This window comes from Cricetulus griseus, chromosome 8 (genome assembly GCF_003668045.3).
Source record: "Cricetulus griseus strain 17A/GY chromosome 8, alternate assembly CriGri-PICRH-1.0, whole genome shotgun sequence".
In the NCBI taxonomy this organism is placed as follows: Eukaryota; Metazoa; Chordata; class Mammalia; order Rodentia; family Cricetidae; genus Cricetulus; species Cricetulus griseus.
This window is the reverse complement of record NC_048601.1, coordinates 1,368,937-1,393,873: the sequence shown is the minus strand read 5'-3', so window position 1 is coordinate 1,393,873 and position 24,937 is coordinate 1,368,937. Positions and strand designations below refer to the sequence as shown.

The following is a 24,937-nucleotide window of genomic DNA, read 5'->3' as shown; positions in this document are numbered from 1 at the left end:
CTTCATTTCTCAAGACCCCTCTGTGACTGGTTTAACACTTTGAAAATTACAAGTGGCTTTCTTTTCTATAGAACAAGCCACACAGTTTGGGGTTTTTCTTGATGTTAAACCTAGACGAAGCTGTCATATATCATTTCTGACAGTGTACTATGATGGCTATTTTAGTAACTGTATTTATAATATGTCTTCTAGTTTGGAGATTCTTGGTGAAATTCTATTTCCACAAGAAGTTGGGCTAAGAGTACCAGGTAATTTACTCTCAAAAATATAACATCCTAAGGTCACACAAGCCTGAAATGGTGCAGAGATTCTTGGTGAAAAAAAAAAAAAAAGATGTCAAGATTTCTATTTTAAGCCGTGGGCCCATAGTAAATGAGACTTATGACATGCTGCCATTTCTGGATAAGCACTAGATAGGTGGGGGAGTGCGCCATAGGTTCTGTTCTCTACATTTCCTCCTCCACTGCACTCCAGAGATGGACAGTGGGATTTCCCTCCTTGATTCACTTTTTATGGCCTATAGAACAGAGCTGAATAATAACCAAGAATAACAATAGCATTAGTAAAAATAACAACTAACAGGACATGTCAGACACATATTTTGATTTAAATATGACAGCTTATCTACCATTTTAGAATAACTCTGCCAGACCAAAAAATTAGAAGTGATAATTTTTAAACCTGATTTCTCAGCTATTCACTTCAATTGTAAGAAAAACATGCTTACTACCAATACTTCATTTATACTTGCTTATTTTGTGTCTATTTACTTTTGAGACAGGGTGTCACTAAGCTGTCTGTTGTGCTGGTACTCAGCAGGTAGCCCAGGCTGGCCTCAAACTCATGGCAATCCTCCTAACCGAGACTCTGTTATCCTAAGAGTACAAATGTGAGCTGGGCGTTGGTGTTGCACACCTTTAATCCCAGCTTTCGGGAGGCAGAGGCAGGCGGATCTCTGAGATTAAGGCCAGCCTTGTCTACAGAACGAGTTCCAGGACAGGCTCCAAAGCCACAGAGAAACACGGTCTCCAAAAACCAAGAGTACAGATGTATGCCACCAACCCTGGCTATCAACACTTAAATGTTAGCAAAATCTCCATGGAATTTGCACATTCCTTACAGAGTTACAGAAAGTACCATGAACAACAAATTCCAAACCACTGTGAAGACGCTAGGATAAGATCCCTGGATTGGGGCTTCAGTTTCTTTGTGTTCATGACTGACATCAAGACAGACTCCTCCCTGCCAACACTGTTCTTGGCTATCAGTTTCCACTCACAGTTATAATCAGGATTAAACCAAACTCCCTTTCTTACTACTGAATACCTTCATAGCAATCCTGAATGTGCCTCGACAGGCCTGCTCCACCTTGCAGACAGTCTTCCCATGATTCACAAGTACTACACAAACAGATTGTCTTTCATACACACATCAAGAAAATCAATGAAGCCCAGTAAGCTAAGCAGAATGGTGAAGGGTTTCCCACCTCTCGCCTCTTTCTTCTCTTGTGCTTTCCTTACTCTCCAGCACTAGGCTGGGGTATAAAATGTCTGGCTTAGGATGTGGACAGCGGGGCGGAGGATGACACCACCTGGATAATACTGCTTCGTTTTTCACGGATCCTCATGGCTGGAATGGACATCATCTCAGATTCTCCAGTCTTCAGAATCTGTGCACCACATAATTTCTGCCTAAGTGTCAGCTACAGATGGTGAAACCAGCGGCAAATTGTCACTGCTTAGCAGCACACCAATCACAGACACAGCTATCAGAAATCCCTCTAGAATCCCAACCACACTAGCTTAATTTCCCTTTTTGCATCCAAAACAATAAAGAACATTGGTGAAGAATCATATATTCTGAATGGAGAAAGAAGTCAAATTCAGATCTTTTGAAATAAAAATCTTTTGAAAGTCAAGAAAATGTTCTCACGTTGCTAAAATATAGCAACGTCACAGCTCACATTAGAAAAGATTATAAAGTGACCCCATACCAAAGAAAAGTTAGATCCCTCTTCAGTGCATGGCCTTGGACCCTGGAAGATGCTACACTACACTGTGCCAGTGGCAAATTTCTCCACAGAGTCAGGTTTGGATGTTGCCCTTGCCAGTCCCATTACTCTTCTGGGAGATGGAGCTGTTCTGAGAATCCAGTAGCTCATTTCTCAGTTCTGCCCCCTCAGAACCCAAATCCACCTTCCACACCCAGCTCTGCCGCTCGGGAGAATGCTTCTCCCAGAAAATTCAAACCCTAAAATTTCCTGAAGGAACCTTCTATCCCAGAATGGTGGAGATGAGACTGAAGACCACAGGGGAGCATAGTTTTCTCTTAGCCATTCTAAATACCAAAAGCTGGAACTAGAAGGGAACAAGACCACTCTGGGGAGTTTTATGACTTTATAGGGCTCAGGCTATACAAGTATGAAGACCTGAGTTCAATTTCTAACACATAGCTAAAAAAAACAAAAACAAAACTGAGAACAGCAGCCCTTTCATGTAATCCCAGTGCTGGGGCTACAGAGATGGAAAGTTCTGGGGTTCATTAGCCAGAGAGTCTATCTGAATAGACAAACTCCAGGTTCAGTTAGAGACCCTGACTCAAAAAATAAGGTAGAAGACAACTGAAGAAGACACATTATATCTACCTACATCAGGCATCTACACACACACACACACACACACACACACACACACACACACACACACGTGTGCCAAGAAACGTAAACTGACTTGGAGAAAGTCATGGTCCTTCTATGTCAAAGGTCAATGAAATCAGGCTTCATTAATTTAGTCAGAGGAACCATTTTACTTTCCCTCCACAATTAATTTAGTCAGCACCCCTGGTTTTTAATTATTTCTACAAGGAATGATGTCATCGTGGTGATGTCAGCCTTGTCTTTCAGTCACAGCCCCACAAGTGCACTTGACAGGTGTCAGTCACTGTACTGTGTGCTCCCATGTTCTCTCCATGTTCCCCTTGCTGTGACAGGATCAGGGGCTGTTCTTACTAAAAAGCATGGACCTTTTGTTTGGGCCTGCAGACACCCAACAGTAATTAAGAGCATGTTTTGGTCTTGAAGAGGCCCCGGGTCCCAGTATACAGTGGGTGGTAACTTTAGGTTACCATTTAGTGACTGCCTATTGTGTATCCTAGGCTGATACACGTGACCCTGATCACGTGCCCACTACATGGACACTATTAATATTTCCCTTTTGCAAGAGGGGAAATTGTGGCATTAATGGCCCCGTACTTTGTCCTAAGGTCTGACAGGAAGTAAGAGATGGGAGGTAGAACACAAGTCTGTGCCTTCAATGCACACATTTTTCTCCTCTCCAATCACTGTCAGCAAAGCCGTCTCCATATCCCTAAGACGTCTGAAGTTGAGATACATCCTCTAGATCACAAACAGATCAGGGACACATGCTGAGACAGATTCAAGCTCAGGGCTTCCCAACACAACCTGATCAATTCGGGAAATGAGGAGAACACCTACTACAACTTCACCGCTATGAAAAGTGACAAGTTACTCACATAACGATATTCAATTTGACAGGAAAAGTTCCAGGAACAGAGCCAGGCCCTAGAAGTATTACATGAAAGGAATAAATGCATAATCTAACATTTAAATAACAGCTCATGTTTGCTGAGCGCACAGCAGGGGCCAGAAACTGCTCCAAACACTTCAACTCTTTTTCTACCTTCATGTAATTAGGAATCAAGTGGTACTAGGGAAACCAAGGCATTAAAAAGTGAACCAGTCATCAGCAGAATCAGGATGTGAGTCTGTGCACTGGCTCCTCTCCACCCTGCCCCAGGAAGGCAACAAAAGATGAAGGGCTACAGATCAGAGAAGGTGTTGACATGACGTGGGAAAGGAAAAGAAACTACAAAGGAGAAACGATGCTTGGCCAAAGGCTGGAGAGATACTGAAAACGTAAGAGTGTGGACGGTGAGGCTGGAGAGATACTGAAAACGTAAGAGTGTGGACGGTGAGGCCGGAGAGATACTGAAAACGTAAGAGTGTGGACGGTGAGACTGGAGAGATACTGAAAACGTAAGAGTGTGGACGGTGAGGCTGGAGAGACACTGAAAACGTAAGAGTGTGGACAGTGAGGGGCCAAGAGAAGTGCCTGGACAACAGTTCAGGGTCGAGGATGAGCAACAGCAAGCTCCCTGCTGGCTCTCTGCTAGACAGCACTGGGTACACTCCTGAAAGTGTCTCAAAGCTAAGCCTAAAATCAGAATGTAAGGATGCCAAGATGGAGGTTCAAGACCTAAAAGTGAAATACCATGCATGATGGGTGTTGATGCCGGCTCCATTTTGCTCAGCATCCTTTGAGGCAAGGTGAACTTGCCTGGAAGTTTCTTGCCTCCTAGGCCTGTATAGTCCTTGCCTGGTGTTACCTGAGCACTGTACCCATTCAGAAGCTGCAGCGGGTTAGACAATAAACTCACCCTCTGATCCTCATGTACCTGATGCTGATGGCCCAGGAGTTTACGTGCAATTCTCGGGCCTCACATGGTGGGGGAAAAAAGTCATCCTCTGATTTACACACTAACAGACTAAAAAAATAAAAAAATAAAAAGAATATAAAGAATAGTACAAGATACGTATTCAAGGCCTGGGAATCGTGGCGCAGGCCTTTAATCCCAGCACTCGGGAGGCAGAGGCAGGAGGATCTCTGTGAGTTCGAGGAGGCCAGCCTGGACTACAGAGCTGCAGAACAGTCAGGGCTACAGAGAACCCTGTCTGGAAAAACAAAAAACAAACAAACAAAAAGTATCCAAGCAAGTTTTGTTGATCTTACTTTTCCCTGTAAGGCAGGCTGCACTCTTCCAGAAGGCAGATAGCTTATCGCGTACTTATCTTGGTATTTTCCCGCTAAGCACACGGGGGGGGGGGGGGGGAGAGGGGGGGAAGGGAGGGGATGGAGAGAGGGAGGGAGGGAGGGGAGGGAGGGGAGGGAGGGAGGGAGGGAGGGAGGGGAGGGAGGGAGAGGGAGGGAGGGAGATGGAGGGAGGAGGATGGAGGGAGGGAGGGAGGGGAGGAGGGAGGAGGAGAGGGAGGGGAGGGAGGGCTCAGCATAGTGCCTGAGGGAAAAGAGCTCCCACAACGTCATAGGCCTGTCTCGCTCGGCTGCTCCTCCGGCCTCCCGCCAGCAGGCGGCGCCAGACCGTCCCGCCCACCGGAAAAGACCCAGATGGGCGGGGTTTCCAGCCACTGCGCGCGCAGCCGCCCGCCTCATTCGACTTGTGCTCTGGGTTAGGAGAAGGGCCTGCTCCCGCCTGCTCGCCCTCTCGCTCGCCCTCGCTGCCGCCGCCCCGCCATGGCCCGCGGTCCGAAGAAGCACCTGAAGCGTGTGGCCGCCCCGCGTCACTGGATGCTGGACAAACTGACGGGCGTGTTCGCGCCCCGGCCGTCCTCGGGCCCGCACCGCCTGCGGGAGTGCCTGCCGCTCGCCATCTTCCTGCGCAACCGCCTCAAGTACGCACTGACGGGCGACGAGGTGAAGAAGATCTGCATGCAGCGCCTCATCAAGGTGGACGGCAAGGTGCGGACCGACGTGGCCTACCCGGCGGGCTTCATGGACGTCATCAGCATCGACAAGAGCGGGGAGAACTTCCGCCTGGTGTACGACACCAAGGGCCGCTTCGCCGTGCACCGCATCACGCCCGAGGAGGCCAAGTACAAGCTCTGCAAGGTGCGGAAGGTCTTCGTGGGCACCAAGGGCATCCCGCACCTGGTGACGCACGACGCGCGCACCATCCGCTACCCCGACCCGCTCATCAAGGTCAACGACACCGTGCAGATCTCGCTGGACACGGGCAAGATCACCGACGCCATCAAGTTCGACACCGGCAACCTCTGCATGGTGACCGGAGGCGCCAACCTGGGGCGCATCGGCGTCATCACCAACCGGGAGCGCCACCCCGGCTCCTTCGACGTGGTCCACGTGAAGGACGCCAACGGGAACGGCTTCGCCACCCGCCTCTCCAACATCTTCGTGATCGGCAAGGGCAACAAGCCGTGGATCTCGCTGCCGCGGGGGAAGGGGATCCGCCTGACCATCGCCGAAGAGAGAGACAAGAGGCTGGCGGCCAAGCAGAGCGGGTGAAGCGGACGCGGAGGGACATGGGGCGTGGGGGGGGGGAGAGGCCGTTTGTATTCGTTTCTACTTGGAGTTTTACTTTAGGACAGCAATGTTGAGTTTTAAAAGAGGAAGCCAGCTTCATTCTGGCCCGCCTGTATTTCTTTATCCTTCCAGTTTTAGAAAGCATGTTGAATTAAAAAAAAAAAAAAAAAAAAAAAAGGAAGCAAACTTCATTCTGGTTGTCTGTGGTTGTTTGGTTTTTTTTCCTCCGCTTGCCGAAATGCCTCGTCATGGGGGGAGTGGGGGGAACCACCCTGATGTATGGTCACCTCATTTTGAAAAAGATGGGTACAAGCAGGGTTTGGTTACCCTTGCTGACAACTGAACCAATGTTTTTTCGTTATTCCTTTAGTATTCCAGGATTGGGACTGAATGCCCAGAGGTCGATAAAATCAGTAGAAACTTTAGACGTCAGTCATCTCCTCCCCAAAGAATCGGGAAATAAAAGAACTCGGAAAGTTACAAGGTATAAAAATGGGATTATTTGGCCAGGACTACACATAGAGAAACCCTGTCTCGGAAAACAAAAACAGACAAACAAAAACAAAACAATGGGAATGTTATTCTAACCCCCAAGGGAAATAATTTAGAGAATATACTGAAATGTCACCCCTAACTTAGGAACCTGTGGCCAAGTGTATTATGACATGAGCACTAAGTCAAGCTTTCTATTGCCAGGGTGTTTCTTTAAAACCAAGTGCGGCTATAATTTTCTCTTTTAGAAAACCCCAAGTTTACGGAAACAGCAAATCTAAAACAAGGAAACTAACACTGAAGCAAGGCTTGCAAAGAAACTAATTATAAGAGAACTTGGTTGTCTTCATAACCGCAGCTTAGAGGTAAAATGAAAATAATTTATTTCCCAGTACTTCAATGCCAGTGAGCCAGAAAAGTTAAATAGTTCTCCAATTTTGCCATTTTGCCTGCTCAAACAACATTTCCAGGACAGTTTTGCCACACACATCCAAAGATGAGAAGTTTTATAAATCTGTGTGGGAGCAGTGCCCACAGAGGTTGGAAGTTCCACAGAGGTGGAAGACCCCTCAAGTTGGGGTTATAAGCAGAGGTGAGCTACCAGATCTGACTGAGTGCTGAGAACAATCTCCGGCAAAGAGCAGTGTTTCTCTTAATCACAGAGCGATCTCTAGTCCCGGAAGGTTTTAAATTTTCTGTGCAGCCAAAGACAGCCCCGAACTGCTTGTCTCGTGTCCTCAGTGCTAGAATGAGCTTATTACAAGCCAGGTTTGTGTGGTACTGAGGATTGAACCCTGGGCTTCCCCAACTCTAGACAAGCATGTTACCAACACAGCCACATCTCTAGCTTATAAATGACACTTTAGAAATAATAGGGACTGAACATGTAGGTCCATTTCTTAGAGCGCCCGCCTAGCACGGGCAAGATCCTAGGTTCAACTGCCCGCATTGAAAAAACAAACAAACCAAAACAGCAGGCTAGAATGGAAACATCCCATCTCATGCACATCTTTATTTTTACAATTAAAATGCACTTAAAGTGCTTGTGTAAATGTACCTCATTCATCTGTAGGATGATGATCTTTCTGGGCTCTCGGGCACTAGAAAGAACCCTAACGGGATACCAGGGACTGATTAGCAGGCAGTCCCCAAAACTGGCGGTAAACAAACGTGGAGCTGTCTGTCGTCTGTCTGTCTGTCCCAGAACAGGGACAGTCAAGCTTCAATTAAATTAGAGAACAGTTATTCTGCACCCCAGCCTGGGTCCTGAGGGTATCTCTTCTCAAGCGACGCACACAGAGTGTGGCTCTGGGCTACAAATGGTCCGCAGGGAGGGTCCGCTGTGCAGACCAGGCTGGCCGGCGTCTAACTCGGAGATCCCCCTGCTTCAGCCTCCCAAGAGGTCAAAGACGGAGATTCCGCTGCTTCAGCCTCCCGAGAGGTCAAAGGCGGAGATTCCGCTGCTTCAGCCACAGAGGTCAAAGGCATGAACTTCAAAGCTTCAGAAACTGCACGGACCAGGAGACTGAGAATCACAGGCTTTTATTTTTTCTCTTCTAGGTATGCATGTGTGTACAGCTTGGGGGTTTTGGTTTGGTTTGGTTTCCGTGCAAATGTTAGCACGCTTGTGCGCATGCGCGTGGAAGCCTGCGGTTGGAGTCTGGAATTACCCAATCTTCATCAAGGCAGGGGCCACTCAGTCAAACCCAGAGCTCGCCGATTCGGCTAGCCTTTCCAGCCCATTTGCTCTGAGGATCAGGTATCAGCTTCCCGAGGCTGGAATTACAGAAAACCGCCAAGCACACCCAGCCTGCAAGTGGGTCCTCGGGATCTGAACTCCTGTCCCAATGCTCGCACAGCTCTGCCATCACTGAGCCACCTCCTGGGCCAGGCTCCCCCCTTTGTCAGGATGGTTGCAGGGACACTGGGAAATGAATAACGGTTACCTTCTAGACTTGCTGAGCCTTCTAGAATTGCGTGGCCTCTTCTGTGTCCTACGGTCTGCAGGGAACCCACGCTCTAGACTCTTTGCTCATCCACAGTGGGGAGTGGGATTATGCTGCGTGGATGCTTAACGGCTCATCCGCACTGTGTTCATAACATATTGATTATGGGGTGGAACACCGAATGGTTAACCAAGCCCTGTATTTATTTGAGCACATCCTCACCCTCAGCATCTAGTCCACACCTCTGCTTGTCTCTGCTGACCCGATTTGGATGTTCCAGTCAGTGACAGGAATGAAATCCTAAGTAGCATTTGAAGGTGCCAAGCCCTTTCAGTCTAACTATCATTGTAAAACAAACAACAACAACAACAACAGAAACCAATTCATCCTCAAGGCGCTTAGAGCATTTTTGTAAAGTCTAGGGGAAAAAAAGGGGGGGGGTCTTGCTAGTAAATTCGGTGGGAGAGTAATTGACTCTGAGAACCAAGCGCTGCAGGCCCAGCATTCTGTGCTTTAAACATACAGCTTCTCTTATGAGATGAGATGGGAGGAAGACATGTAATTTCGAACCTCAAAATAGCCGAAATAAAAGCACCAGGCAATGTACGAGATAGGAATCTCTATTTATTTATAAGCCCAATTACTAAGGCATATTGCTTTAGCATCTTATATATGAAGTGTGACAATAAAGAAATGAGATCGGTCTTTTGTTGTTTGGTTCATAAACTGGCACTGATTGGATTTTTCAAAATAGGAGTTTCTAAACAATATTAAGGGGTTCAAAATGAGTGGAACGAGTTTATAGCTAAGACCATTGCTTATGTAGCTCTGGTTTCTGTATTGAAACCAGTCACAGCGCCTGATCTCCTCAGCTCACATATAATGTTAATTTGATAATAAACTCAGTGCTGAAGGAGATACATTTCCCCAATACTTTTTTTTTTTTAAATAGTTTTATAAGTCCTAGGAGCCACAGTTCAGTGTTAGGGCACTTGCTTGGCACACTCAATCTTTGTACTACTCTTACTACAGTAAGAAAGCCCTTCAAATATAAACGTGTATGTCATGAGTGTGTTGGGGATGGCGGAATGACAGCCTTTGAGACTAGGACTAAACAACTGTGGCTGGAGAGAACACTCAGTGGTGACTTAGAGTCTTCCATTGAGATCTGTTCCCAGCACCCATGTAGGGCCATCATAACTGCCTCTAATTCTAGTCCCAGGGGATCTGAAGTCCTCTTCTGGCCTCTGATAGCACTCACACATATGGCATCACACATACACATGAATAAAAAAAAATTAACAACATAGACCAAATGGTCTAAGATGAATGGTCTAAGATCTCATCTGTACTTATTTCCTCTTTCTCTCCCCTCTCTCCCTCCCTTTCTTCCCTGTCTCCTTTTCTTTCCCTGACTTCTCCCTTGCTTTCATTCATTTTGGTACTGAGGATTGGACATAGGATGTCACACATGCTTGGCAACCATTCTACCAATGAGCTATATCCCCAGCCCTACTTTTACATTTTGAAAAATTGACAATTGCCTAAATTGTATGTATATGTAGACCACATTCAGACCCCAGTCCCTTCTCTTCCCAGCTAAAATACTTTGCATTTTGAGACAGAGTTTTAATAGGTTGCCCAGGTTGGCCTTGAAACTCACTCACTCTGTAGCCCAGGCAGGCCCTGAATTTTTGATCCTCCTGGCTCAGCCTCCTGAGACACTAGACTACAGGCCTGTGCTGCCAGGCCAAGCTTGAGAAGTCTACTTCTAATCACCGTAGACAGACAGGGCAACAACAGGCCAAAGAACAATTCTAACTATGTGTAGGCAGATGAACCAGTGAGTTTATGCGGTGACTTACTGAGGAGGATGGGTGGCATCACAGAGTACAGACAATTTAATGGGCAGCTAGAACAACAACTGTCTCCTTTGTCAGAGGCCATCAGCTGCTTACACACCCTGGGAAGGGGCTCAGATGCTCAGCGTCTGGGAGGGGGTTTTAATGAGCCCGATCTAGCCAGTCTCATGAAGGTTAAGCAGAGTTCTGCACCCAACTCTAGCCACAGTTTAAGGGAATTGTCCATCCCAGGAGGCAAGCCAGAGGTGACACATGGTGTCAGGACTCTGGACACAGAGCTTCAAACTAACCATTCTCACCGTCTCACCAGTGTCACTGAGAATGTGACCTGGCTTTCAAAGCCCTGCCTTGTATCCTCTGTAATAAGGTGTCTTCCTGCCTGGCCATTTCACACAAATGTTTTATTCTCATTTCTTTCCCTCAATATCTTCATATTTCACTTTTACCCTTCATTCTTCCTTCCACCATTTTCCTTCTCTATGTGGCATTCTTAGTTAGGGAAAAAATATAATTGAACATATGTGTGAGCATACACACACATACTTGGCTCAAGGAATGACAAAGGGAGTTAACAATGGAAGTCTGCCTGGACGGCTGAAAAGGATCCGGTCAGTATCTGTCTTAAGGTTTCTATTGCTGTGAAGAGACACAATGACCATGGCAACTTTTATAAAGGAAAAACATTTAATTTGGGCGGCTTACATTTTCAGAGGTTTAGTCCATTTTCATCACTGTTCTACGTGGTAGTGTGCAGACAGACACGGTGCTGGAGAAATAGCCAAGTGTCCTATATCTTGCCTTGCAGGCAACAGGAAGTCTCGGTGTCACACTGAGGGAAGCTTCGGGAAAAGAGACCTCAAAGCCTGCTCCCACAGTGACACACTTCCTCCAACAAGGCCACACCTCCTAATAGTTCACCTCCCTTTGCAGCCATTTTACCACTTTCTTTCAAACTACCACAGCATCATTAGTCAAAGTGAGACACCCATGGCACCCACTAGGATGACTGGAACAAATAAATAAATGACAACAAGGAGTACTAATGAAGATGAGAGTGAGTGAACTTTATACACTGGGATATATACTAGGACCTATTCACCAGTTTCCATTGTAAAATTAGAGAAATATTTTCACTGGGAAAAGTCAGGCAGCCTGGACCAAAACTAGGTTATTAAAACACCCAGGCTGATTCATAGCATGTTGGATGGTCTGGTTTCGCTCTCTTGGCATTTGTAGAGAAAACTGGCCCTTCATGCAGCACACTCATCAAATTCAAGTGTTTGGGTTATTTATTGCATGCTTTTTATGTATTATTAGGTATGTCTTGAGTAGCTTGTTTTACATATGTTCCTTCTAAACCAAGCACTGCTTGTAACGTACCTAACTGGCGTGGTTATGGACAACACTGGCATTGTTAGGGTTAATGCTGGCACTGTTAGGGCTAACACTAGCACTGTTAGGGTTAATACTGGCCTTTCAACCTTGGTTGACAGATCACACTGGTTGGCAGTGGCCAACCTCATGTCTGCACACTACCTCTGCTTGCACCAACTTACAGTTATTTCTAGGAGAACCATTGCTGGGCCCTCATGCATTAAGTTCCGTGGCTACTGTAACAAATCACCACAAACTTGATGGCTTAAAGCCATTCCCGTTTGTTTCCCCTCGTTTATTTTATTTTTTGTTTGTTTTTCGAGGCCGGGTTTCTCTGTGGCTTTGGAGGCTGTCCTGGAACTCGCTCTTGTAGACCAGGCTGGTCTCGGACTCACAGAGATCCGCCTGCCTCTGCCTCCCGAGTGCTGGGATTAAAGGCGTGCGCCACCACTGCCCAACTTCCCCTCATTTTAGAGGTAAGCTGTTAACAGGGCCCTGCTCCCTCTGAAGGTCTAGGCAAGAGTGGCCCCTACAGCTCCCAGCTCCTGGTGACAACAACAATTCCTCCGTTTACTCTGCTTGCAGCTGTCATTGCAGCCTCTGCCTCCACCCCTGCAGTGACTCTCCATGCAGCTCACCTGTCTTCACGGTTACAGGACAATCCTGAGGAGCAGTAGGAACACCTTGGGTAATCCAGGAAAATGTCCCCTCATGATCCAAAGGCTTAATTACATCTGCAAAGAGTCTTTTCCCAAATAAAGTCACATTCATGGGTCTTTAGACTTGGATGGGGACGGATACCCAGGGAGCTGCCACTTAATCTGCTACACTATCTAAACAGAACCTATTTTTAAAATATTTTAAAAGACTTGATGAGAACCATATCAAAAAATCAAGTCATTGTTCTGTAGGTATGGCTCACAGGTATGGTTTCTGCTTAGCCTTTGTGGGTTCAGTCCCCCAGCACCCAAATAAAAATAAATTAAGTTAAAAGGACAAATCAGTGTTCCTGCCGTGATGATTTATCTCTGACTGGGAAATAGCTTCCTTTTTAAAACGCCAAGTCTTCAACCTGAATTATGGAGGAGGGTTTTGTAATGGATTTGACTATGGGCCATTGAGAAAACAGGAAGCAAGCTTTTCCATGACTGAAATAAATAACCTTCACCGAGGCATGGGCTGGCTGCATTTCCTCCTGTGCCTTCTGATTCTCCCATCTCTCTTTGTGACTGATGGCAGTTATTTTCCATGACTCCTGTTTCTCTCCAGTGGTGTTTTTCCAAAAGAGGTATGTTTGCATACACCTCAGGCTGGAATAAAGCACGGTAATGAACTGTGACAGTCTTTCTTTATCGCGGCCTTCAGTACCGAGGCATTATCATCTCAGTCACTTGTGCATGCAGCAGTGCATGGGGGAGAGATGGAAGGGGCCACACACAGCTGACTCTGAGTCACTGCAGGGGGTGGGAAAACAGAGCTCTGCTGCTTTGACGGGTTAGAATAAATGGCAAAATAGCATATTAGCAAATTTTTCCAAGAGTGAGGACAAATGGGAAATTTCTATAGCTTTGAAAATTGACAATTCCAAACAGTCCAGCCTGACTACCTATCTACTTATCTGACTGTTGGCCTGACTACCTATCTACCTATCTGACTGTTGGCCTGACTACCTATCTACCTATCTGACTGTTGGCCTGACTACCTATCTACCTGACTATCTGTTAAGCAAGAGCCTCCATAGCATGGGACACACGAGCTACCCCTTTTTATGTCAATGTTTAGTGACACTCCAAGAAATCTGAAGAATATTAAAAGAGATGTTTTGATTTGTAGAGATCTGAGGGCACCTCATTAACCCCAACACAACCCTTCCCCCACACTGTGTAAGCACTCTGCACAGAAGGGAACCTTTCTGTCACACACAATTTCCAAGAAAACTGAAGGACAGAGTGGGGGTGTTGTGTTTTTTGTTTTGTTTTGCACTTCTACATCACTTGCTTCCAAAGATAAACATGTTACTGCTGCTGAATTTACATGATTCCAATATTGTAATGAGTATTGAGGTGAAGATCTATATGAACCCAAGAATTATCAACTTAAAATCTACAGCTATTTCTGGTTTTGTTTTCTTACAGAAGTATTTTAAAATGAAAGCTTATTAGTGCTTTATCAGGCCATGCTTGTAGGGAGACACTGTAGCCCCGCCTCCTAGTAGCCCGGCCTCCTAGTAGCCCCTACAGGTATGCCTGGCCACGCCCTCACGGGCGTGATCAGAGGAGGTCAAGGGACAGCACAAAAGTGGATAGCCTCTCCTCTCTGGCCACTCTAGCTTGGGAGCTCTGGGCACGCTCTGGCTTGCGTTTGGGCTGGTGTTTATCTGAATAAAGAAATCTTAGCCTTACGGACTACGGATCATCTTTGCGTGCACGCAGCACAGAATAATCAACACATGCTTTTAGTTTCTAAAGTTTATGTTACACATACCATGTGTGAAGCCCAACTCCAACCTCAGTATCTAAAGTAAAAACCTTAATAAATGACCTATGTATCAGCCAGAGTCCTCCAGAGAAGAGGAGGGCACACAGCATGCATATGCACAGAAGTGACTAAATTGTAAGGATTTCGGTCATGTGACTGAGGATGTTGATAATTGTTTCTCTGCAGGGCAGAGTAGCAGGCCGAAGACTGGACTGCCAATGCTCCGGTTTGCCTCCTGGAAGGGAGAGATTTTTTTTTTTTTTTTTTTTTTTTTTTGTGGATAAATTTAACAGCTGATGGCTGAAGAATTCCTTCTTGATCGGGGTACCAATCTTTGGTTCTGTTCAGACTTTACACTGCCTGGGTGGGAGACCACCTGTGCTACCAAGAACAATCTGTTTGCTGAGACCTCAGTGATTGAAAATCATCTTATACCCCAACACCCTCAACATCAACGTTTAGAATATTGGGCTAAACTCCCACACTGAGCCTAGTTAAGGCAATGCCCAAATCAGATGCCACACTTTGGTCTGGCTATGAAGACTCTTCTAAAAGTCTCATGTATCAAGGGTTTGGTTTCCAGAGAGTGACACCACTTCTGAAAGGTGATCGGACAATGAGGACAGCAGCTGATGACGTGGGCTGTGGGAGCAGCACGCCTTGGAAGGCGTATCTCCTCCTCTTTCTCCCTCTGGTTCCCAGATGCTAAGAGGTGAGCATCTGTGCTCTGCCATGATTGCACTGTAGCACTCTGCTGCACTACAGGTGCAAAACCAATGGTGACAAGGAAGCATGGGCTCAGTCTCTGAACCCACACCGGGCCAGTGAGATGGGTCAAACCTGACAACCAACAAGCCTGACCACCTGCACATACATGAAAATATGTAAATTAAATATAAATATAGTAAAATCTTAGCATTGCTTTCCTCAGCATTTTCCAGAACAACGTCTAAAGCTACCTAACATACCTAGTACCAGGTCTCATTCATGCCTGCTCTGGAAACATCTGAGAATAAATATCCTGTCATTTTCATGCTTCTCAGTCACAGCTAGGCTTTGTAAAAGAAGAGAGATACACCTCAGCTTCCGCATTCTTGTCTGATATTGAGGCCTATGGTGTGGGCCTGTGTCCCAACCCTCATGAGCTAGAAGGGGAGAATCAGAAACTGAGTTGATTTGTGGCTACACAGTGAATCTGAGGCCAGCCTGGGCTACATGAGACTCTGTTTCAGAAAAATAGGGACAAAAAGAAAACAAAAAATTCTGTGGTATTATTCATTATTATGTTACCAAATCTAGGTCAACCCTCCTTCATCTTACATGGGCATGGACAGGCGTTGAGGGTTCTATTATACAAACCTGAGTATCTGTTACACATCCCTGGGGTCCAACTGCTATTTTTAAAGCTAAAAGGTAATGGGGGAAAGAGAGAGTTAACTCTCACTAGTGAAACCAGCCCTGCACTCCCCAGCTGAGAACAATCAGGCTTGGCAGACACCCTCCAGGAAACTACTGCTGCTTTATTGGGATGAATGGGAAACAGGATTTTGACTTTTTGATAGGTGAGACTATAAATCTACCATCAAGACTGCAGAGGACCAGCTGTGCTTATGTACACAAGCTGCGTCTTTAATTACAGACCCCACAAGATGTGGAGCTCAGGAATGCCCCATTGTGTTCCAAGCAGAGTGCAGGGAGATGGGCCCTTGGGATAACAGCCAAGGATTCCATCAAGAGAAGGGCAGGAGAAACCATGCAGAGAAAGGCCCGAGCACCCCAGTAGTCAATCTGGAAATATTTTCTTATGCACAGTTCTTTCTCATGATGAGTCACCATTTTGTGACTTTCTCTGAATTTTATGTCTAATTTAAAATTTATCTTTGGCATAAAAATGAATAATCTAGCCAGGCACAGTGGTGCATGAACCTTTAATCCCAGCACTTGGGGGGCAGGGGGCAAGCAGATCTCTGTGAGTTTGAAGCCAGTCTAGTTGATGTAGGAAGTTCCAGGTCGGCCAGGGGCACATGGTGAGAACTTATCTCTAATTAATTAATTAATTAAAATTAAAAAGGGAAAAAGAAGAAAAAACACAGTTCTGAGAAAATTGTGTTTAGGTACATCTTTCTTTTTGCAGTCTAGTTACGTATGTATGATTTGGACATATGTGTGTCATGGCACATGTGTGTGAAAGTCAGAGGACAACTCAGGGAAGTAAGTTCTCTCTTTCCACCACATGGGACCCAGGGATCAAACTCAGGCCTCAGGCTTGGCGAATTTACAGAATTAGGTATGCAAATGGTTGCTTTTAGAAATTTGGCCTTTTACCGGTCAAAAAATACTTCTCTACTGATACACTTTTGTGGCATGTGCAGTGAAAAAAAAAGTCTTAAATTGTTGAAGTATCAGCCCAAACTATTTCCAGCTGCCCACCAGGTGGCATTGAACCACCTCCTACAAGAAACCCACCTTCCTATTCTGTGATGGTCTTACTGTGCTTGACAACATTTGAGCGGGGTCTTTCTTTTAAAGGGGTCCTTTGCACCTGCATGCAGACTAGTACTCATGGAACCCTGGGCTGGCCAGGGTACTGCCGGAGTGTATTCTTCCAGGTGAAAGGGACAGGGCCAGCATAATGCCTGACTCCTTACAGTGTGTACTACCTGTCAGCCAATCGAAGCTAACCTCAGTAGTCCACATGGAAATCTCTCTGTGGGTTATGTGGGTCATGAGGCAGCAGACATAACAGGGGAATTAGTCAATTGATTCATCACGGCAATAACTTCAGGACAAGGGCATACTTAGAGGCCCTAAGGCACTTAAACAAATGTAAGTAAAAGTTTAACTTGTTAAACTGTGTTTCATATTGGATATGTTTTTCTAATATAACCACGGTTATTGTTTAAGAAAATAACCCTGAGAGCTAGAGCTGATAGCAGAGTGAGCAAATTGTTTGCTAAGCAAGCATGAGGACCTGAGTTTGATCCCCAGATGTGGTGGCATACACTTGTAATTCCAGAGCTGGGGAGGCAAAGATATACAGACCCCTAAAGATTCCCGAACAGCTCCCCACCTAGCAGACCATCTTCAGGCCCTGTCTCAAACATAAAGTGGACATGTTTTCTGAATAGCAACACCCAAAGTTGTCCTCTGGCCTCCACATGCAAGTACACACACACATACACACACACACACACACACACACACACACACACACACACACACACACACACGAGAAAAGGCTGAGATAACTATTATATACTTACATCCACTCTGACAGCATACTATAATATGAAATGCACATTGTATCTTATTTCTGAGAGTCTCTCTTTTAGCTCTATGCTGATTAATAACTGTTTACAATCCCTGACTTTATGAGACACCTGTTGGGTCTTTTTGTTTGTTTTGAGTTCTTTGGTAAGACAGGGTCTGCTCTCTAGCCGTAGCTGGCCTGGCACTTACTATATAGCCAAGGCAGCCTCAATCTCATCATCATCTTCCTGCCTCAATTTCCCCAAATGATGGGAGTATAGGTATGCACCACCTACCTGGTCAGTCCCATTCTTTTTCTAATGTGAATGCTGCTTAAGTAATTTTTCTAATAGATGAGTCACCTAAGACTTACCTTTGATTTCTTTTTCATATTTGAATACCTGATGACAGCAATATTCAGAAAACAGGACTATACCACTCACTGGATAGTTCCAGTTAATTATCTATTTGTTAATTATCTATATAACAGATTACTTCAAAGTCTATCTGCTCAGACACAGAAGAATGGTTCTCTGTTCATTCATGGTGCACAGGCCAAAGTCAGTCCTCATGTGCTGTTGGCCTTGGGCCTCAGCTCTGTGCTGGCTGATCACTGGGGCCTCCCTCATTCTCTGTCATGTAAGTCTCAAGAATCTCTTATGGCAAGAGAGTAAGTAGTTGCAACTTTCATGACTTAATCTCAGAAATAACACACCATCATGTCTTTTACGCAAAAGTGAGTCACGACATCCAGCCCACAGTCTGAGTGATTGCACGGGAGCACAAATGCCAGGAAGCAGAAACCATGGAATTAACTACCCACCCCAACCCATGTACTGTGGACACTGGCTTTAGATGCTGTGCTTATATTCTAAAGACTAGCTAATTAAAATAAGAGGAAAAAAAAGCCATAGCCAATAGCTAGGGACAGTGCCCCACCCACCCTGGTTTTCTTTCTTTTTCCTCTTTATTTTTTTATTCAAAAAGTAATAAAATTGAACAAATTGCCACTCTGGAAACACACAGAGAAAAGAAAATTAAATAAGGAAATCTGTCTTCTCAAAGCAGAGTCATGTGAGGTAGGCAGAAAAACAGAGCTTTGTTCATATATGGGCCTAGAAAATCCTCTTTCCAAATTTCTTTTAATTGATAAAAGCTCTGAGAAAGCTTGGGGATGTCATGATCAGGATAAGAGTTTAAAAAAACAACAATGTTATCCCATCACTAGTTTCCATGATTGATTTAATGATTCTGAAAGCAATTTGCTGCTGGTGGAATCTAATTCAGTCAGCAAAACGCAACAGGCTTGGCTCCTTATTGATTTAGAATAATCTTATGAAATAATTCTATGCTTTTCAAACACAGCACTAGTTTGAATGAGTACGAGTCTTGCCCAACGTTAAGTTGCATTGTGGGCCAATGACGACCACGTGTGACAGCAAAATATAGATACTTGTTTGCAGAGAAGAATTCCAGAAGTCATCTAGTTGGAGTCCCTTATTGTTCCGCTCTCCTGGCAGTATCCCCTAATGGCTACCCCAGTTCAATTTTCTTCAAACTTTCAGGCTCAATAATTCATGTCTATGTGAAACAGTTCTTAAGTTTGTTAAAAGCATGTTATACCAAGCCCAGAATTTTAGCATCAAAAATAAAAAGACTCAATTTTAAACAAAGAACTTGGAAGGGGAAATAAACAAATTGGTGAAGGTCTGTGTGGAAAGGAGTGAGTGCCAGGGTCATGGTCAAACTCATTTGATTTGGGGGAATGGCCTACCACTTTTTTTTCAAACATCCACAGCTCACAGAAAGGGCATAAGCAGGTGGAGGAGAAAGTGGTTGCTGGAATGGAGGATACAAACAAACTCCAGGAGGTTTCAGACAGGAGCGAGAGCTCACATCTAACACTGTAGCAAGAATTAACTTAACGTTTTAACTGCATTAAATCTTAAGAATGTCTAACTTCACAGGAGAAAGGCAGACGTGAAAGAAAAGAAAGCTAAATTTCCTGAATCAAGGCCCAGGCTAGATGCTGCTCACAGGCCCGGTAAGAAGGGCGAGTGCACAAGGGGGAGCCAGTCCATTCCAAGGCCAGCTATCCTTGCAGATGCAGGGACTCTTCCTTCTTCAAAGCAACATGTGGAAGGGGCCCAGCAGCACAGGAAGGGAAACTGAGTGAGGCAGGAAGAAGTCACCACGTAGGCAGAAGTCTCCCTTTCTGCCAGGCCCAACCTCCTGTTGCTGGTTCTTATGTTTGAAACAAACTAAAGACCAAGGAGTGATTAGGTATTCTAGGTTGTCCCGCTAAAGAAGGATCATGTAGGCAGTGCTTCTCTTTGAACGCCAAAGTCCCCGAAGGGAAGTGTAATAAGGTTAAAGAAGCCAGCTGGTGTAGTGGCACACGCCGCCTTTAATCCCAGCACTTGGGAGGCAGAGGCAGGCGGATCTCTGTGAGTTCAAGGACAGCCTGGTCTACAGAGTGAGTTCTAGGACAGCCAGGGCTGTTACACAGAGAAACCCTATCTTGGGGGTAAAAACAGAAGAATAAGAAGGTTAAAGATGTCATGAACAACTGCGATATGACAGAGTATGGGTGAAGAACAGCTCCTAAGAGCTGGCGTCCCTTTTGCAGATTTTGGGAAACTTTTCTTTTCTCTCTCTTTTTTTTTAATTTGAATTAGAAACAAGATTGTTTTGCACAACAATCCCAGTTCCCTCTCCCTCCCCTCCTCCCCTACCATCCCCCACCCCACAGCTAAAACCCTACCTATCACATATCCTTTATGCTCCCCCTGGAGGGTGAGGCCTTCCATAGGGTGTCATCAGAGTCTATGGTATCCATTGGGATAGGGCCTAGGCCCACCCCCATGTGTCTTGGCTCAGGGAGTATTCCTCTATGTGGAATGGGCTCCCAAAGTCCACACATATGCTAGGGATAAGTACTGAACTTCTACAGGAGGTCCTGTAGATTTCTGAGGTTTCCTCACTGAAACCCATGTTCCTGGGGTTGGATCAGTCCCATGCTGGTATCCCAGCTATCAGTCTGGGGAGCAAGAGTTCCCCGATGTTCAGGTCAACTGTTCCTGTGGGTTTCACTAGCCTGGTCTGGACCCTTTTGCTCTTCACTCGTCCTTCTCTGTAACTGGATTCCAGTTCAGTTCAGTGATTAGTTGTGGGTGTCTGCTTCTACTTCCACCAGCTGCTGGATGAGGGCTATCGGGTGGCATATAAGTCAGTCATCAATCTCATTATCAGGGGAGGGCATTTAAGGTAGCCTCTCCTCTGTTGCTTAGATTGTTAGCTGGTGTCATCTTTGTAGATCTCCAGACATTTCCCTAGTGCCTGATTTCTCTGTAAACCAAAAGTGTCTCCCTCTATTATGGTATCTCCATTCTTGTTATCTTCTTTTTTTGGGGGGGGGTTGAGACAGGGTTTCTCTGTGGCTTTGGAGGCTGTCCTGGAACTAGCTCTTGTAGACCTGGCTGGTCTTGAACTCACAGAGATCCACCTGCCTCTGCCTCCCGTGTGCTGGGATTAAAGGCATGCGCCACCACCGCCCAGCTCCATTCTTGTTATCTTCTATTCTTCCCCTGACTCAACCTTTCTGCTCCCTCATGTCCTCTGCATTGGGGAAACTTTTCTAACAATACAGTTTCTGCTCTTGAAGGGCAGATCACTAGGCTACATGAGCAGAAAGCCACCCACAAGGGAAGAGTGATGGTTTTATGCAAAATAATAAGACTGACAACTATTCTGTGCAAGGAAAGGCTAACCAAACTGAAGGTGATTGATTGTTTGGGAAAAGAAGTTCTTTAGTAAATGAAGCCTGCTGGTAGAAGAAAGGTCAGGGCAAGACAAGTATTGCTAGCTTAGGAACTGTCCACCCCAGGGAGGAGACGCAGGGGCAGCATTGCTGACAGGCTGCTGTGGGAAGTGTTTGCCCCGTTCCTCCCCGGGCCTCCTCAAACCCCAAGGGTCTAGGCCTATTCTTGAGCAAGCTCAGAATGGGTTGCTTTTTTTTCTAGTTATCTATTGCTAGTATTCTTAGACTAGCATATGTTACCCCAAAATATGCTTCCTAGGATAAGGTTTATTTTGAGCTAGCTATTCTGAGAAACTGCAGACACAGAAAAAGCTTTGAAAACAGAAGAGAAATAACCCTTCTGTAAGGGAAACCATGCATCCACAAAGAAATCTCCATTTACAAGTGAGTCTCCCTCTGTGCACCAGGAAAAGGAGGGCCATTAACTCTCCAGAGGGGCAGCAATCAACTCAGAATCTCACTTGGCCTGGTACACCCTGCCCTCCTGTTGCTATCCCCTTGCTAGGTTTCCCCCTTCCTTCCTTCCTTCCTTCCTTCTTCCCTCCCTCCTTCCCTCCCTCCTTCCCTTCTTCCTTAACTGAAAATAGTTTTTCAATTAAAATTTTTACAATATATTCTGATTACACTTTCTCCTCCCCCAACTCCTCCTCACTTCCTCATCCATCCAACTCCATACACACACACTTTCTCTCTCTTTAGAAAACAAACAGGCAAACAAAAAAACAAAAAAACAAAAAAAATAAACAGAGGATACATGAGTCTGGCATTCTCAATAAGATTTCCTAGAAATACACACACACACACACACACACACACACACATATATATATATATAGTAATTATGGGTTAATACTTAAGACAGAGCTAGTCAATAAGAAGCCCTAGACATTGGCCAACAGCATTATAATTAATATAGTGTCCCGTGTGTTATTTGGGGGCTCTGAGGTGGCTTCGGAACCCGTAACACCAAACAAGCTGGTAGAGAAAAAAAATTAAACACACAAACATACACACACAACCACACACCACATAAACACAAAATGAGAAACCTTAATATACCACAATCAAAAGGCCACTATGAAAAAAAAGGTGCAACTGACTTTGTTTTGTATTGGCCAGCTAATGCTGGCATGGGGTGTACCCTTAAGTGTGGTTAATATACCCAAATAAATGTCAGTTACAGATAGCTTCCTGGTTGGTGGTGGGAGATATGTCCATTTTTCCTTCTCAGCACTGGGATCCCATCAGGCTTGGACCTGTGCAAACACAATGTATGCTGTCATCGTCTTTGTGAGTTCCTATGTGCACCAGCCCTGGTGTGTTTGGAAGACACAGTTTACTTAATGTTATCCATCCCCTTGGTTCTTAAAATCCTTCTGCCTCCTCATCTGCAAGCTCCCTGAGCCCTGATGGGAGCATTTTAGTGAAGGCATTCCACTTATAACTGAATTTTCCAAAATCTATCAGTCTCCACACATTGTCCAGTTGTGGGTCTATATGTTGGTTCCCATCTACTGCAAAAGAAAGCTTCTCTGCTGATGGCTGAGCAAGTCACTGATATATGGGTATAGCAGAATGTCATTGGAACTTGCCATATTGCCATGCTCCTTTAGAGGAACAGTAGTATTTTGTTTTTACCTAGGACTGTGATCTATACAGTCTTAGGTTCTTGGCCACTAGAGCAGTGTCAGGCATGGATTCTATCTCATGGAATGAGCCTTAAATCCAACTGGAGAGTGGTTGGTTGTTACCACGATATTTGTGCTACTATTGCACTATCGTGCCATATAGGAAGGTCACCATTGTAGATCACAGGGTTTGCAGGTAGGTGGGTACTTATTTTTACCCTCTGGTGGTGTGAAGTGTACCTTCCAATACCACGAACACTAACTAGTCAGTAGAAGTTAAGGCTCTAGTTAGGCACCAGCTCAAACTCTCCATTTTCAATTCCACCAGTTTGTGGAATGCAACCAATAGCCTTGGAAATAGCATAAAATGTTCAGCGGTGGGGGGGGGGGTGTTCCATGGGGTCTCTTTGGCCAATGGCTTAACTAGATATAACCTATTCTTGGCAGTTTGGTTCCTGGGTTATGAAAAAAAATGTCTAGTTGCGCCATTGTCTCACTCATTATTTGGTGGCTCCATTTAGATTTATTTCACATATGAACATCTTTTAGGAAGGTTTCATGGCAGTAGATTTCCATATAGCCTCTCAAATGGCCCTTAGCCCACACTCTGTTTTTCTTGATTGAAAGTACCATGGAGCTTAAGCATAAACCCAAATCCTGGGCTCTCAGACTCACACATTTTTTTCTGGGTATTTCCATTTGACACTACTCAACTTCTGTTTATTTTTTCTATTGTTTTATTATTACATTTATACAAGTGGAAGTCAGAAGACAACTCGGGGGAGTAAGTTTTCTCCTTCTGCTATGCAGATCCTAGATCAAACTCGGTCATCTAGGAATCACCTCTATCTTCTTATTTATGTATCTTTTGTAATAGGGGTTCATCCCAAATAAGAATTCTGAAAAGAAGAGAGAAAATCCCAGTTCTTCTCTTACACAATGTCTGGCCTCCTTGAAAGACACTCTTCAAGTGAGGAGGGTGATTTCAAAAAGCCATGTGTTCTATTTCTTAGATGACAGAACTTTTCCAACCCCAGCAATGTTTGCTTTGGGTAGAATAAAGTACCAATATGTAAACCTGATCAAAGCAAAGATACATCTGGCCATAATACAGTTCTTACCCTATCATGCTTTCCCAAAATATGCTTCCTATAGCTCTTCCTATACTCAATGGAAGTAAAATCAATCTACTGCAGCTGATGGTATGTACAGCACTCGGATTCAAAGGGAAACATAATTCTTTCATGATACACATTGAGTCAGTTATGTTAGTCAGGTTTGTGTTGCTGTGACACAAGCCTGAAAGGCATAGCTGAAAGGTGGAAGGACTGATTTGGCTCACAGCTTCAGAGGCATTAGACCACAGTGGTTTAGCTTCATGACTCTGAGCCCTTGATTGGTGGACTACGTTATCTCATGGTGAACAAAAGGCCAAACATTGGCATAGACGGGGCTCTGGACAAGATATAATCACCACCTCCAACTCCCATTGCTTCTCCCAAGGACATGACCTTGGCCAATACCTCCTTTGTACAAGGAGGCCTGACCTCTGACAGTTGCCATCACGCTGTCTGATTATAACTCTATGGGTGGATTTATCCACTGACTAGGTCAGAATCTCATGATCTAATCACTTTCCAATGATTAGACCCATCAGCAAGGTACTATATACCTTCAACACCCAAGTCAAGAATTCCACAAACAGGGGATACTTCATATCCTAACCATGAGCTCAGTGTATGGTACCCAAACTACAATGCCACCACAATTCAGAGAAAGGTGTGATGAGTGTTGAAGAAAACATTTGTGGAGAGACTAAACTCAGGGCCAGACAAGTAGATAAAAGCTTAGGTGAAGTATGCATTTCCCAAATGGCACATGCTTGAGCAACCAAGAATTCTCAACACCAAATACTGCACTCACACCCAGCACACTCGACACAAAGACAAGAGCA

The 24,937-nt window shown here is 45.1% G+C and overlaps 2 protein-coding genes across 5 annotated transcripts in view; one reads left to right on the top strand and one right to left on the bottom strand.

Annotated features, from left to right (window-relative positions):
- The window catches only part of Tmtc1 (transmembrane O-mannosyltransferase targeting cadherins 1), a 202,041-nt gene that overhangs the window by 112,461 nt on the left and 64,643 nt on the right, over positions 1 to 24,937 (bottom strand). The gene's annotated exons all lie outside the window — the stretch shown is intronic.
- On the top strand, positions 5,328 to 6,116 carry LOC100760991 (40S ribosomal protein S4, X isoform). The gene has a single exon (XM_027430059.2). It carries the CDS (start codon positions 5,328 to 5,330, stop codon positions 6,114 to 6,116), a length of 789 nt encoding a protein of 262 aa, XP_027285860.1.

Coding starts and splice junctions, on each gene's coding strand:
- LOC100760991 (XM_027430059.2), top strand. CDS start 5,328: ATGGCCCGCGGTCCGAAGAAGCACCTGAAGCGTGTGGCCGCCCCGCGT.